Genomic DNA, 14,025 nt, shown 5'->3' on the forward strand with positions numbered 1-14,025 from the left:
AGAACGATCACCACTGTGGCCTAAAAATGTTTAACGCTGAAGTCAAATTCACAGAAACGTTCACAAATCAAAGTTGTCCTGAAACAGAAGCACAGTCACCTAAATGTAACTTGAGGATCAGTGTAACTTCTGAATAAAAAGCTCGGCTTCTCTTTGTCTTCAAATATTATTCAGTCAGAGGAAAGAAACCAGAAAGTATTCACATTTAAGAAGCTGCAATCAGAAAATTAATACTATTTTTTTAATCGATTATCAAAATACTTTGTTTGATTAACTGAATATTGTTTGCATATTCTTAACTTATTTATCTTATTAACTATCAGCTTCAGAAAGTCTCTAACTGGTTTGTTTTTGATGGAGGAACCTGCTTTACAGAATCAGAACCATTCAATGAGAAGGTTTCTGAAGAAGTGAGAATGAAAGGACGGAGGCGGAGTGCTGCAGGAGCTCGTGTGCTTTATTAGCTACTCATCAATAATGGGAGGAAAGAAAAACACACATTCTACTCGTGGCCGGCCGTCAGTGTAAAGGAGGGAGACTGAGGCTCGACGCATACGACTCTTCAGGAGCGGCTTCGTCGTTTCATCGTTGTCGTCTTTTCTTTGTCTCTCCATAGAAGTTCCATTAAAGACATAATTGGAACTATTTGAGAAAAGTGTTTTTATATATATTGTTTTTTAAATATACAAAGGGCGTATTGGTGGTGGTGGTGCGTCTCAGAACAGTTTAAACAAAGTAAAATGTAATTCGTAGCATTTATAATCGGTAATATTTATATGATGTTTACGTCACATCCACAGGAAACAGCAGCACATGAAACATGACGGTTACAGAGCGACTACAAACTACAGGCTACAAACTACAAGCTATGCGGCCGATCCGTTTTCGTCCCGTGGATGTGTCGATAGGTCGGGCGCGTCGTCTCTTAGATGGCTTCGACGTAGTTGGCCGGCAGCATGCCGGTCTTGCCGGTGCGCTGCACGGTGCCGTACATCCAGCCCTCGTCGATGGCCTGCACGTTCACGATGACGTCGCTGTCCTTGAAGGACACCTCATCGCTGTCGGCCGCGCCGTAGTCGTAGATGGCGCGCACCGTTTTCTGTGGAGAGTGAAACGAGGTCAATCAGAGTGTGTGTGTGTGTATGAGGTTGGTGATATTCTATATTCTTCTTGTTAAGAAATAGCATTAAAATAACAGCAATTTTATAACATTTTCTACTCTGACTTTTTATGACATTTTTGCAACACAATATACTACATTTGACTCTTTTTATGACATACTTCACTGGTTCGGTCCATTCTCCTGAAAGCACCTTTAGAAACACCCAACTAGCAACGTGAGAGTTAAACCACTGGTGCTGTTGTGTTGCTCATGCAGCCTGTGTAAGCTAAATGTGTGTGTGTGCGTGTGTGTTACTCACCCCTGTGGTAGAGGGGTGTGAGGGGACGGAGGACACGGTGGTCTGCTGCGTGGCCACTGATGAGGACCTCTGCTGCAGCTCCACAGTCTTAGCGTGCTGGTAACCTGCACAGATAGGAGTCAGATACGACAACCCTGCAGTGTCTCGATGCTAAACCTCACATGTAAATCCTAATATCGGACGCGGCTCACGTACCGATGGAGGTGGCCATGAAGCCGTTGCTGTAGAGGGACATGTGGTGGTCGGCGTCGTGGGACACCTCAGACTTCTCGTCGCCAACGCCGCTCAGAGCGCTGGTGGAGCGGGAGTGCTCCTTACTGCGACGCTGAGCGTGAACTGACGTGAGAAAGATACGGTTCTTATGGTCAGACATCACATTGACAGCATACTGGAATAAAACGTGTTTATATTAACATATTTGTTTCTTATTGAGCTGAACTTAACTGGTCTATAAAGATAACGAGGTAATGAATTCTTCCTAAATCAATTTATTAAGAGTTTTAACGTCTCGTGTGAATGATTTATATGTACAAATAAATAAAACAAACTATTTCTTTAATGTGGATGATTGAAATATTATTACATAAGATATGATTTACATTATATATGATAACAAGCACTTTAAAATGTCCTTTAATGTGCATTAGAGTGTGTTTATTATTCACTAACTATGTGTTGAAGTGTTGTTTATTTGACATATAGATGCTAAATGTGGAGTTAAAACTTATTTAACAATATTGTAAACCGTGACAAAGTAATTCAAAACCTAATGCTGAGAGTTCTATGAATTCATTTGAACATCAGAGTGTAATTGACAGCGTTTCAGCTGTTATTACCGTGTAATACTTATTGATGCATAACACAGCTGACCTGATGTCTGGTGTCTCGTCTCACCTGACATCATGTGGAGACTCCTGGACTGGATGTTGTCCTCCGCCGGGTCGTAGTCGAACACGGAGCCGGGGTTTGTGCGCCAAACACGCAGATCTGAGGACGCAGAGTCAAACACAGGACCAGAGTCTTTAGTCTGTTCCTCTTAATTATTATAGTTACATACATGACCAACTCTGGGAACCAGGACGGTCATTTAAAAACACAAAGAGGAGACGACGCCACTGACAGGCCACCAAATGAAACGCACGTTACCTAAATGACAGGTTTTAAACTCGTTGGAAACATTTGGGATGATGTTAACACACACCTCCATACAGAGTTATTATGCCTTCAAAGCCGTCTTTGGTCCGTTTCTTTACACTTCAAATGTCTTTTAAAGTACAACTCTTTGACTTTTATGTCGATCTCTTTGCATGTTAAACCACCAGCAGGTAGAAACTAATGGCCGTACCGGTGGTGGTCTCCTGGTCGTGCTCGATGGCGCGCCTCCTCTCCATCTCCACCACGCGCCTCTGGATGCCGCGGTAGTTGATGTCGCTGAAGTCCTGCGTGTTCTTCTTCACGCGCTCTATCACCAGGTCGGAGGCGGTGGCAGTGAAGCTGCCTTTGCTCTTCTCAAAGTCCTCGTGGTACCTCACCTGAAGAAGATCACAGATCACAGCCACGGTTACAGGAACAGTGGGTAAGAAATGGAATATAATATACAGAACTATGTTTTCATTTATTTACAAAGACCTGAGACTAAGAAATAGTCCTTCAGAAATGCACTTTTCACTCCTGTTTGAGTGAAGCTGTCTTAGGAAACTACTGAGCCTTTATTGGAAATAAAAATGCTCATCTGTGACGTGTTTTTGAAAATGAGAAAGACAGAAATGTGGGGCTGAGATCCACCGACAAACTAGCACCAAACATGTCCTTAAAAGAAACAAAGACCATGGAATCTTACTCCGGAAATGTTGCGCTGGGTCTCCCTGACGCGCCTCATCTCAGGTGTGTCCAGAACGAAGGAGGCCTTGCCCTGGACCTGCTTACGGAAGCTGTCAGAGTACAGCACCTGGTGAGGAGGAGAGGGGGGGGGGGGGGGAGGAGAGGACACACAGTGAAGTGTGAGCTGTTTCAAACCTGAAGCCGTCGCAAAGCAGACGTTTAGCGGCACAACGAGGCTGAATGGGAAGAGGACACACATGAGCTGGGGGGGGGGGGGGGGGGGGGGGGGGGGGAGTTACTGGGATTCCAGACGGATGAATTAGCATTTTTTTTTATTAAGAGGCTGAAAGATTAAAGGATTCCCAATCTTCAGTGGGAGGACGGCAGGGGGAGGAAGATGAAGAGGAGCAGCAAAGCTTAGCGGTGATGATGTGCACAGACGCACCACGGCTGGAGAATTAATACAAGAACCAGAGCCAGTTAGAACGGGTTAACATGAAGGGGGGGGGGGGGGGGGGGGGGGGGTAGAGGTAGTACCGAGCTAATGTTTTCTTGGTTCCTTTTGACTCGCTCCATCTCTGGGGTATACACCACAGGGGTTCCCTTGGCTGAGCTGTCTTTATACAACACCTGGAGGACAGAAGCACAGCGGCCCGAAGAGCCAATCAGACACGACACACACTCAGAACACACACACACACACACACACACACACACACACACCTATAGGACTGGTTTCAGAGACTCCGACTACAACCCTCTGAACCCCAAAACCCGCCGGCGGGACTGAAAAGCATGTGTTCTTCAAACACATCGTGTGTGATGAATGCAGACGAAGAGGAGACAGGAGAGGAGAGGAGAGGAGAGAGGAGAGGGGGGAGGAGAGAGGAGAGGAGGAGAGGAGAGGAGGAGAGGAGAGAGGAGAGGAGGAGAGGAGAGGAGGAGAGGAGAGAGGAGGAGGAGAGGAGAAAGGAGAGTAGAGGAGAGTAGAGGAGAGGAGAGGGGAGAGGGGGGAGGAGGAGAGGAGAGGAGAGGAGAGAGGAGAGGGGAGAGGGGGGAGGAGAGGAGAGGAGAGGAGAGAGGAGAGGAGAGAGAGGAGAGAGGGGGGAGGAGAGGAGAGGAGAGAGGAGAGGGGAGAGGAGAGAGAGGAGAGAGGGGAGAGGAGAGGAGAGGAGAGAGGAGAGGGGAGAGGAGAGAGGAGGGGAGAGGAGAGAGGAGAGGAGAGGGGAGAGAGGAGAGGAGAGGGGAGAGAGGAGAGGAGAGAGAAGAGGAGAGGGGAGAGAGGAGAGGAGAGGAGAGGAGAGGGGAGGGGAGAGAGGAGAGGAGAGAGAAGAGGAGAGGAGAGGGGAGAGAGGAGAGGAGAGAGAAGAGGAGAGGAGAGGGGAGAGAGGAGAGGAGAGGGGAGGAGAGGAGAGAGGAGAGGAGAGAGAGGAGAGAGGGGAGAGGAGAGGAGAGGAGAGAGGAGAGGGGAGAGGAGAGAGGAGGGGAGAGGAGAGAGGAGAGGGGAGAGAGGAGAGGAGAGAGAAGAGGAGAGGGGAGAGAGGAGAGGAGAGGAGAGGGGAGAGAGGAGAGGAGAGAGAAGAGGAGAGGGGAGAGAGGAGAGGAGAGGGGAGGAGAGGAGAGGAGAGGGGAGAGAGGGGAGAGAGGGGAGGAGAGGGGAGAGAGGAGAGGAGAGGAGAGGGGAGGGGAGAGAGGAGAGGAGAGAGAAGAGGAGAGGAGAGGGGAGAGAGGAGAGGAGAGGGGAGGAGAGGAGAGAGAGGGGAGAGAGGGGAGGAGAGAGCAGAGAGGAGAGAGAAGAGGAGAGGAGAGGGGAGAGAGGAGAGGAGAGGAGAGGAGAGGGGAGGGGAGAGAGGAGAGGAGAGAGAAGAGGAGAGGAGAGGGGAGAGAGGAGAGGAGAGGGGAGGAGAGGAGAGAGAGGGGAGAGAGGAGAGGAGAGGGGAGGAGAGGAGAGGAGAGGGGAGAGAGGGGAGGAGAGAGCAGAGAGGAGAGAGAAGAGGAGAGGAGAGGGGAGAGAGGAGAGGCTGTAAAACGTGAATAGTTCTTTCTAACATCGGTAACACTTGGACACTTGGAGAAATGTTGGATATATAGATGACATTGTTTTCAGATTTTTGTAAAATAAGTTATCGAAGAAATTCAACTTGCGTTTATTTTCTTTTTTATGATTGGTGTCATCATAACTGTATTGTTCTGCACTAAAGACATGTTCTAGTTCTCTCTACTTCTACTCATGATGGTTCTGTTTCCATAGAGGAGCAGAACTTTATATTACTGACCACAGAGAGAAACATGTGACGCGAGCAACAACAAAACACGCCCAGAAAGGGCTCAGGGTTCAGAGGGTTAACCTTAAAAAAGATACAGACAAAACAGGATATTTCAAATAAATTGAAGTTTTCGATGGAATAAGTTTAAACAGCGTCTGAGAAATTGGTCCTATAGAGTTCTCTATAGAGTGACTTCTCCTGGTCGAACAGCCAGGATCTCTGTTGTGGGAACAAAACACAAAACACACTCCTAACACGCTTCAGCGGGAGATTTAGTTTGTCGTTAGCTGTAAAGTGGAAAGAATTTGCTTAATGTGGAAATAAAAGCTGTGTGTTAGAAGATACGGGACATTTGGGGGAGGCGGCATCACAGGTCAAAGAGGAGGGGTTTGAGGGGTTTGATGGGTGAAGATTAAAGATGGAGGGGAGGAAATGAAGGGTCAGGAAACGGCAGAGAAACAGGCTTAAGAAGGGGATGAGCACTACTAATCCACTCTGTTAGGGAGCACACGTGGACCGGGGTTGGGTTTGTTCGTTTCTTCTACCGAGCTGATGTTCTTCTGGGTTTGTTTGACCCGCTTCACCTCCGGGAGGTCCGGTATCGCCGTGCCTCGACCCAGAGAGTCCTTGTATTTTATCTGCCCAACAAACACCGGGTTTGAGGTTTTTAGAAAAGAAAGTGGAGGAAAAAAAAAGTAAGAGAGACAATCAGACAGAAATCCAGGAAGACAAGGAGCAACACAACATACCAAAAACAACCACAGCAGACATGAAAGGTGGAATTAAACAGAGTTTCTCCTGAGGAATGGAGAAGCGGGTTATTAAAGAGGTTTAGCTGAACCCCCATCGAGGCTCATCGGGGTTAAATCTGCATCTAATACATCTAAAGGCTGAGGAGAGTTTTGTTATGTTTGAGGGTGAGGAAGGGTGAGGAAGGGTGAGGAAGAGGTGAGGACAGATGTAGGGTCTCTCTCTACCGTGCTAATGTTGTGCTGATTGCGTTTGACTCTCTCCATCTCGGGGGTCTCTGACACTGACGTGCCTTGTTCCACTCCTGCTTTGTATTGAATCTTATGAACGAGACAACACAAAATACAAAGACGTTAAATATGACGGTAGCACTCAAAGGAGGTTTAGTTTTATTAAAGAATCCAGGGAGATGGAGACTTATTTAGGATGTTGTTGGTTTGTGGTCATCAGCGGAGGCTGGTGAACGAAGCAGTGATTGATGAGCTTTAGTTAAGATGGAGGAGGAGGAACTATTACTGAAGACACAGGAAGTAAAGTCTTCAAGGCTACGGTCGAAAAGTCAAAAGGTTACCTCCTAACGTCCTTTCCTAACCACTTCTCCTTCACCTCTATGGAAAACGTCATGAGGTCAAGGAGACACGTGAAGGAGACTTCATGAGGAGTTAGGAAATGAGAGACTCAGACTCCACTCTCACTCTCACTTAAACATGACTCCATGAATGTATTATTGAAGAGCACTTAAACCTTTCACTGATGCTTCTTCTTATTGAGACTCTGATCAGTGACACTTTGCTATATTTACTGTCAGTTTTGTTTCATGTTCAAAGTAAATAAAAACATATAAATGAAACTAACTGGTTGTCACCGTCTCTTCATGTTCATTATGAATCTTATGAGTTTATGACTGTATGAATTATTAAACCTGTGTGAGACAAACATATCGTTTGTTTTCATGCTGCGTCACTTTAAATGTTGCCGCCGCAAGGAATTGTGGGTCGGCATCATCTCCTTTCCTTTCATAAAGGAAGGTCCAGTGTTTCCTATGCTAAAGGAGATAAGGAAAGGAAGCATTGAAGCACCTTTCCTCAGCTCTTATCATGGCGGACACTAAGATGCTTCAGTGAGGAACCTTCATGAGACAAAGAGGACCGTTCGACCGCAGCCTCAGACTCTGGGAGGAGGAGAGGTCAGAGGGCGTTTGGGGATGATTTTAAGGGATCATTTCAGATAACTGCAGTTCTTTTCTTCTACCGAGCTGATGTTCTTCTGGGTTTCTCGGACCCGCTTCACCTCAGGCAGATCTGGGATGGAGGTGCCTTGACCCACAGACTCCTTGTACTGAATCTGCCCGGTTGCATAAATTACACAGAAACAAAGTCAGACGACATAGAGACAAACAGGAGCACAGCGTGTACGGTGTTATTTCTGACATGTAGACGAGGAGAGAGTGATGCTATGAGGACAGATGTAGGGTCTCTCTCTACCGTGCTAATGTTGTGCTGATTGCGTTTGACTCTCTCCATCTCGGGGGTCTCTGACACTGACGTGCCTTGTTCCACTCCTGCTTTGTATTGAATCTTATGAACGAGACAACACAAAATACAAAGACGTTAAATAAGACGATAACACTCAAAGGAGGATTAGTTTTCATTTTAAGAGGGACTAAAAAATAAGACATTAAATTAAAAACAAATCCAGTGAAATGCACTTATTTAGGGAACAAATTGAGGGAAAATATGTTCTTGAGGAAATTCAAAATGAAGTCGACAACAAAAGCTGCTAAAAAACAAAAGGTGTGATTTATGAATGTTAGTTATGATGGAGGAGGGAAACCAGTAGAACAGGAGGTGCAGGTTCTGTTTTAGACTAGGAGGAGAGGTCAGAGGGCGTTTGGGGATGATTTTAAGGGATCATTTCAGATAACTGCAGTTCTTTTCTTCTACCGAGCTGATGTTCTTCTGGGTTTCTCGGACCCGCTTCACCTCAGGCAGATCTGGGATGGAGGTGCCTTGACCCACAGACTCCTTGTACTGAATCTGCCCGGTTGCATAAATGACACAAAGTCAGACGACATAGAGACAAACAGGAGCACAGCGTGTACTGAAGACACAGACACTCCATTCATTCACAACACTTAACAACTGACAACAACACGCTGTTAGTAAAACCGTATCTCAGTGGGAGCAGAGTATGAGGGCAATAAATAGGTTTGTTATGCTTTCAAATAGATGAGACATCATTTAGATGTAATGAATTAATATGAATAGAGTTCCAGTTAATGATGAATAGTTTGCTGTATCACTAAGAGCCTTAAACTACAAGTACACAATGTACTGTACTTTGAACTGTGTACTGTGAAGACAAAGGATGATGTATCAGGACCATTGGAAGTGAAAACTGAGCCGGGGACAATGTTCTCTGAGATTTATAGTAAATTGTAAATTTACCACAAAAAGAACCTCAATTATATTCTGAGAGTTGAATCGTGAATTTACGAGACAAAAACCCTCAAACATTCTGACATTAAAGTCATAAATTTACTAGAGAAAAACTTGGATATTTTCTGAGATTAAAATCGTAAAATTATGAGAAAAAACCTCAATTAATGTCTGAGCGTTAGATCAGAGATTGATGGCGTGATGTCATTGATCTAACTTTACAAAGTGAAGCCGGTTGGTTCCTCGACAAACAGCACAACACATGTCCTTTGTTATTGTCTCATAATTTGTGATTTTAATCTCAGAGAATTTCTGAGTTTTTTCTAGCAGATTAATGACTTTAAAGTCTCAGAGAAAATTCTACTTCTTTCGTAAATTTGTGCGATTATTTGTTCTAAATCACAGAAAGAGTTTTTCCTTTGAATATTACCTTCCTCGGCTGCGTAATTTGCGTATTTGAACTACAATGGTCCTCACACGCCGTCATAGAAACAAGTTATTATCTTGCAGTAATGAAGTATAAAAATACATCTATAAGTTTCCACAAGTTAACAAAAATGAATTCAGAGCGTTGGGGCTCAATAAAATCCTATAATTAGTAAAATAAATAAAAATAATCCAAAAGTAAAATAAAAATAAATGTGTGTTGGATTGAAGATGTGTATTGAAGGGATTACTTGTAGAGACAGGTCTGGTTATATTGCTGGTCTCTAGATAAGGAGGGAGGAAGGAGGGAGTAAGGAGGGAGGAAGGAGGGAGTAAGGAGGGAGGAAGGAGGGAGTAAGGAGGGAGTAAGGAGGGAGGAGGGAGTAAGGAGGGAGGAAGGAGGGAGTAAGGAGGGAGGAAGGAGGGAGGAAGGAGGGAGGAAGGAGGGAGTAAGGAGGGAGGAAGGAGGGAGTAAGGAGGGAGGAAGGAGGGAGGAAGGAGGGAGGAAGGAGGGAGGAAGGACGGAGGAAGGAGGGAGTAAGGAGGGAGGAAGGAGGGAGTAAGGAGGGAGGAAGGAGGGAGGAAGGAGGGAGGAAGGAGGGAGTAAGGAGGGAGTAAGGAGGGAGTAAGGACGGAGGAAGGAGGGAGTAAGGAGGGAGGAAGGATGCAGTAAGGAGGGAGGAAGGAGGGAGGAAGGAGGGAGGAAGGAGGGAGGAAGGAGGGAGTAAGGAGGGAGTAAGGAGGGAGTAAGGAGGGAGGAAGGAGGGAGGAAGGAGGGAGGACTGGCTGGAGGAGGTGATGACGGAGGGCAGGGTCACTGTGGAGTACCGTGCTAATGTTGTGCTGATTGCGTTTGACTCTCTCCATCTCGGGGGTCTCTGACACTGACGTGCCTTGTTCCACTCCTGCTTTGTATTGAATCTTATGAACGAGACAACACAAAATACAAAGACGTTAAATATGACGGTAGCACTCAAAGGAGGTTTAGTTTTATTAAAGAATCCAGGGAGATGGAGACTTATTTAGGATGTTGTTGGTTTGTGGTCATCAGCGGAGGCTGGTGAACGAAGCAGTGATTGATGAGCTTTAGTTAAGATGGAGGAGGAGGAACTATTACTGAAGACACAGGAAGTAAAGTCTTCAAGGCTACGGCTGAAAAGTCAAAAAGTTGTTTTGAATCTTTTGAATGAGACAACACAAAGAAAAAGTCAAATAAGACGATAACACTCAAAGGAGGATTAGTTTTCATTTTAAGAGGGACTAAAAAATAAGACTAAATTAAAAACAAATCCAGTGAAATGCACTTATTTAGGGAACAAATTGAGGGAAAATATGTTCTTGAGGAAATTCAAAATGAAGTCGACAACAAAAGCTGCTAAAAAACAAAAGGTGTGATTTATGAATGTTAGTTATGATGGAGGAGGGAAACCAGTAGAACAGGAGGTGCAGGTTCTGTTTTAGACTAGGAGGAGAGGTCAGAGGGCGTTTGGGGATGATTTTAAGGGATCATTTCAGATAACTGCAGTTCTTTTCTTCTACCGAGCTGATGTTCTTCTGGGTTTCTCGGACCCGCTTCACCTCAGGCAGATCTGGGATGGAGGTGCCTTGACCCACAGACTCCTTGTACTGAATCTGCCCGGTTGCATAAATGACACAAAGTCAGACGACATAGAGACAAACAGGAGCACAGCGTGTACTGAAGACACAGACACTCCATTCATTCACAACACTTAACAACTGACAACAACACGCTGTTAGTAAAACCGTATCTCAGTGGGAGCAGAGTATGAGGGCAATAAATAGGTTTGTTATGCTTTCAAATAGATGAGACATCATTTAGATGTAATGAATTAATATGAATAGAGTTCCAGTTAATGATGAATAGTTTGCTGTATCACTAAGAGCCTTAAACTACAAGTACACAATGTACTGTACTTTGAACTGTGTACTGTGAAGACAAAGGATGATGTATCAGGACCATTGGAAGTGAAAACTGAGCCGGGGACAATGTTCTCTGAGATTTATAGTAAATTGTAAATTTACCACAAAAAGAACCTCAATTATATTATATATATATATTATAATTATAGGAGGGAGGACTGGCTGGAGGAGGTGATGACGGAGGGCAGGGTCACTGTGGAGTACCGTGCTAATGTTGCGCTGGTTGTGTTTAACTCTCTCCATCTCGGGGGTCTCGGGCAAAGACGTTCCTCCTCCCACCTCCTCTTTGTACTGAATCTTTACACGGACGAGGAGTGAAAGCAGCAGAGCAGCGGTTAGCCTGATGTCAACTCTGTTAAACATCATGAGGACGAGGTGATAGAATAAAGTCTACACTTGATTTAGCTGCGTTGTGACAGAAACACACTGAATGAAACAAACAAATCCACATTCAGAGGAACACGTACTGTCAACACGTATCTAACAACACACAAGCTCCGCACTAACGAGTCTCAATGTTACACTAGAGAACAACGGGTCAGGGGTTAGTAGCGTGAGTTAGACTGCTGCAGAGTCTACCAGGTTAACAAGAAACATCAGTTTGGTCCAAAGAGAGAACGGCTGCATGTCAGGGTTTGTTAAAGAACAAATCAAACGAAGAAAAAAGTGTTATTAGAAAACATTAAAGTAATATTATGTCGTAGATACCAAGCTGAAATTCTTTGTATTCTCTTTAACACGGAGCATTTCAGGAGTGTCCTTTATAGTAGACACTTTGCCCATTATGCTTTTATGGTCACTCTGGTATTGATGCTACGGGGAGAAAAACAAAGTGCAGTTAACATGTTTGACAGCGATAAGAGGTCAAAGAAAGAGAAACTACTCGTCCATATGAACAGAAACATGAACCGTAGCTTCTGCAAACATTGACGGCAAAAACTGAATTTACAGCTGGATTCATTCATTAAGAGAACGATAGAAAAGTATAAAGTATTGAAGATAATACTTTGAGGCAGACATGGAGACAAACACAGAGACACCAGAAGAACCTCTGTCTTCATACTGAGACATGCTGCCCCAGTAGAACCAGAACAATTCATCACTGACATGGTTCTACTTACAGTGCTGAAGTTCTTCTGGTTCTCACGGACTCTCTGCATCTCCGGAGTGTCCAGGACGGAAACGTAGTGACACATGATCTTCTCAGCTTCCTCTTTGTACTTTTTCTGTTGGACAAAAACACAAACAACAGCAATATTTAATTAAAATAGAGAGTTTTAAACAGTACTTCAGTTGTCTCCAGATATTTTCTAGGATTGGTTTCGATTTGATAACCCGACCTGGCTGATGATGTTCTTCATCTGCTGAGCGTGGAGGATGTCCGGAGTGTCGATGACACTTGTGTAGCTGGCTCTGTCCATCTCAGCGGTGTGCTTGTATTTAGACTGAGGATCAGAAAACATCAGTCAGCACAGATTCTGACCTGGAACTAAAACCAGAAGCACAGACGTGAATATACCAGAACTGCTGCATGGAATATTTATGTATGTTCCCACAATCAGGCAAGGCTTACTATTACTTTAGGGCCCGGCAACATTATTTCAGCTTCCTCCATTAATGGACAGCAACAAATAACAACCTCCGGTGGTGAAGAGTGAAGCCAAAGCTTCATGTGTTAAAGCTGCATTCTCTCTAGTGTCCACCAGGGGGCGACTCCTCTGGTTGTATAGAAGTCTATGAGAAAATGACTCTACTTCTCTCTTGATTTATTACCTCAGTAAACATTGTAAACATGAGTTTATGGTCTCAATCTCTAGTTTCAAGTCTTCTTCAATACAGCATGATGTTCATTTAGTACATTATGGTCCATTTAGAGTCAAACAGACCATAAAGCAGGGGATGCTTTAGGGCGGGGCTACACAGTGACTGACAGGTCTCTAATAGACCATAAAGCAGGGGATGCTACTGATGAGCCCTCTTGATCAGTAAACAGAATGTGAAACTTTTCAAGACAATTTGTCAACAATGAGTCAGGTTTGAGTCACGTGTGCACAGCGGCAACACGAGAAGATCACAAACATCTCAAACAAAGAATCGGTAATAATATTATATATCACTGCCTCACTTTCAGGAGTGTTTTTTCCTGCCACAATCATATTATTCATATTCTTTTAGTGTACATTGTTTTCTGGAATTGTCCCCCCTGAGCTGCTGTAGTCGTGCTTGTTTGGTGTGTAGAGCTGTCCATGGTGCTGATCATGAAACTGCCACATCGCAGGTTTAGAAACCTATTTTTTGACATTCTTATAGATAGAAGGCTGCACTATTAATCACAATTAATCCATTCGGACTGAACTTTAAAATATACTGTCAATCAGCATATCATTTCAAGCTAGTCTTTTAACATATAAACCTACATAATATTAAACTATTCATTTTGATTATCAGGTCCCGCCCAATAAAAACCCATTATTTTCCATTTTTCTATCGTTTGGTAGGGATTATCATAGTTATGCACTTTCCTGGCCCAATATTGTTCATGGTGGCATTGAAGTAAATATTATAATTTATAATATTATATATTATAAAGTCATGTCTTGTGAGGCCCCTGGTCCTCAGGGCCCAGGACTTAAGCCCCGCCCTGTTAACTACATCAACAACATATATATATCTGCAACATTGCCCACGAAATGAAAACAGGAAGTGAGTCAGACCTGACTGAGGATGTCGGTAGCGTTCCTCGCCCTCATGAAGTCCGGAGTGTCTGTAGCCAAAGCCAACATTCCTCTTCCCTTGATCTCCAGCTCCAGCGACTTCCTGTACTCTCTCTGCAAACACCACAGGTGACTCGTGTTACGTAAAAACTCCGTTTGTTCAAAGCTGACTACTAGTGAGATTAAGAACGGGGCTGCACAACCAAAAAGGTCAAGGGAATGGTGACTACAGAAGAGTTAGAAGAGA

General features: G+C 44.5%; 1 protein-coding gene across 1 annotated transcript in view; it reads right to left on the reverse strand.

The window, feature by feature from the left end:
- Positions 1 to 442: 442 nt before the first annotated feature.
- Positions 443 to 14,025, reverse strand: part of neb (nebulin) — a 76,037-nt gene continuing 62,454 nt past the window's right edge. Inside the window, exons 124-140 of the mRNA XM_076085102.1 lie at positions 13,779 to 13,892; positions 12,405 to 12,509; positions 12,186 to 12,290; positions 11,773 to 11,877; positions 11,269 to 11,361; positions 10,663 to 10,755; positions 9,952 to 10,044; positions 8,203 to 8,295; positions 7,744 to 7,836; positions 6,055 to 6,147; positions 3,780 to 3,872; positions 3,262 to 3,369; positions 2,767 to 2,953; positions 2,316 to 2,408; positions 1,617 to 1,757; positions 1,422 to 1,525; positions 443 to 1,099 (exon numbers count right to left, since the gene is read on the reverse strand). Coding sequence (XP_075941217.1) covers positions 926 to 1,099; positions 1,422 to 1,525; positions 1,617 to 1,757; positions 2,316 to 2,408; positions 2,767 to 2,953; positions 3,262 to 3,369; positions 3,780 to 3,872; positions 6,055 to 6,147; positions 7,744 to 7,836; positions 8,203 to 8,295; positions 9,952 to 10,044; positions 10,663 to 10,755; positions 11,269 to 11,361; positions 11,773 to 11,877; positions 12,186 to 12,290; positions 12,405 to 12,509; positions 13,779 to 13,892 — 1,887 coding nt within the window. The 3' untranslated portion in view covers positions 443 to 925. The remainder of the gene's footprint in view (positions 1,100 to 1,421; positions 1,526 to 1,616; positions 1,758 to 2,315; positions 2,409 to 2,766; positions 2,954 to 3,261; positions 3,370 to 3,779; positions 3,873 to 6,054; positions 6,148 to 7,743; positions 7,837 to 8,202; positions 8,296 to 9,951; positions 10,045 to 10,662; positions 10,756 to 11,268; positions 11,362 to 11,772; positions 11,878 to 12,185; positions 12,291 to 12,404; positions 12,510 to 13,778; positions 13,893 to 14,025) is intronic.

The sequence above is a fragment of the Anarhichas minor genome, unplaced genomic scaffold, assembly GCF_050575085.1.
Source record: "Anarhichas minor isolate MPS153535 unplaced genomic scaffold, ASM5057508v1 ptg000138l, whole genome shotgun sequence".
Taxonomy (NCBI): Eukaryota; Metazoa; Chordata; class Actinopteri; order Perciformes; family Anarhichadidae; genus Anarhichas; species Anarhichas minor.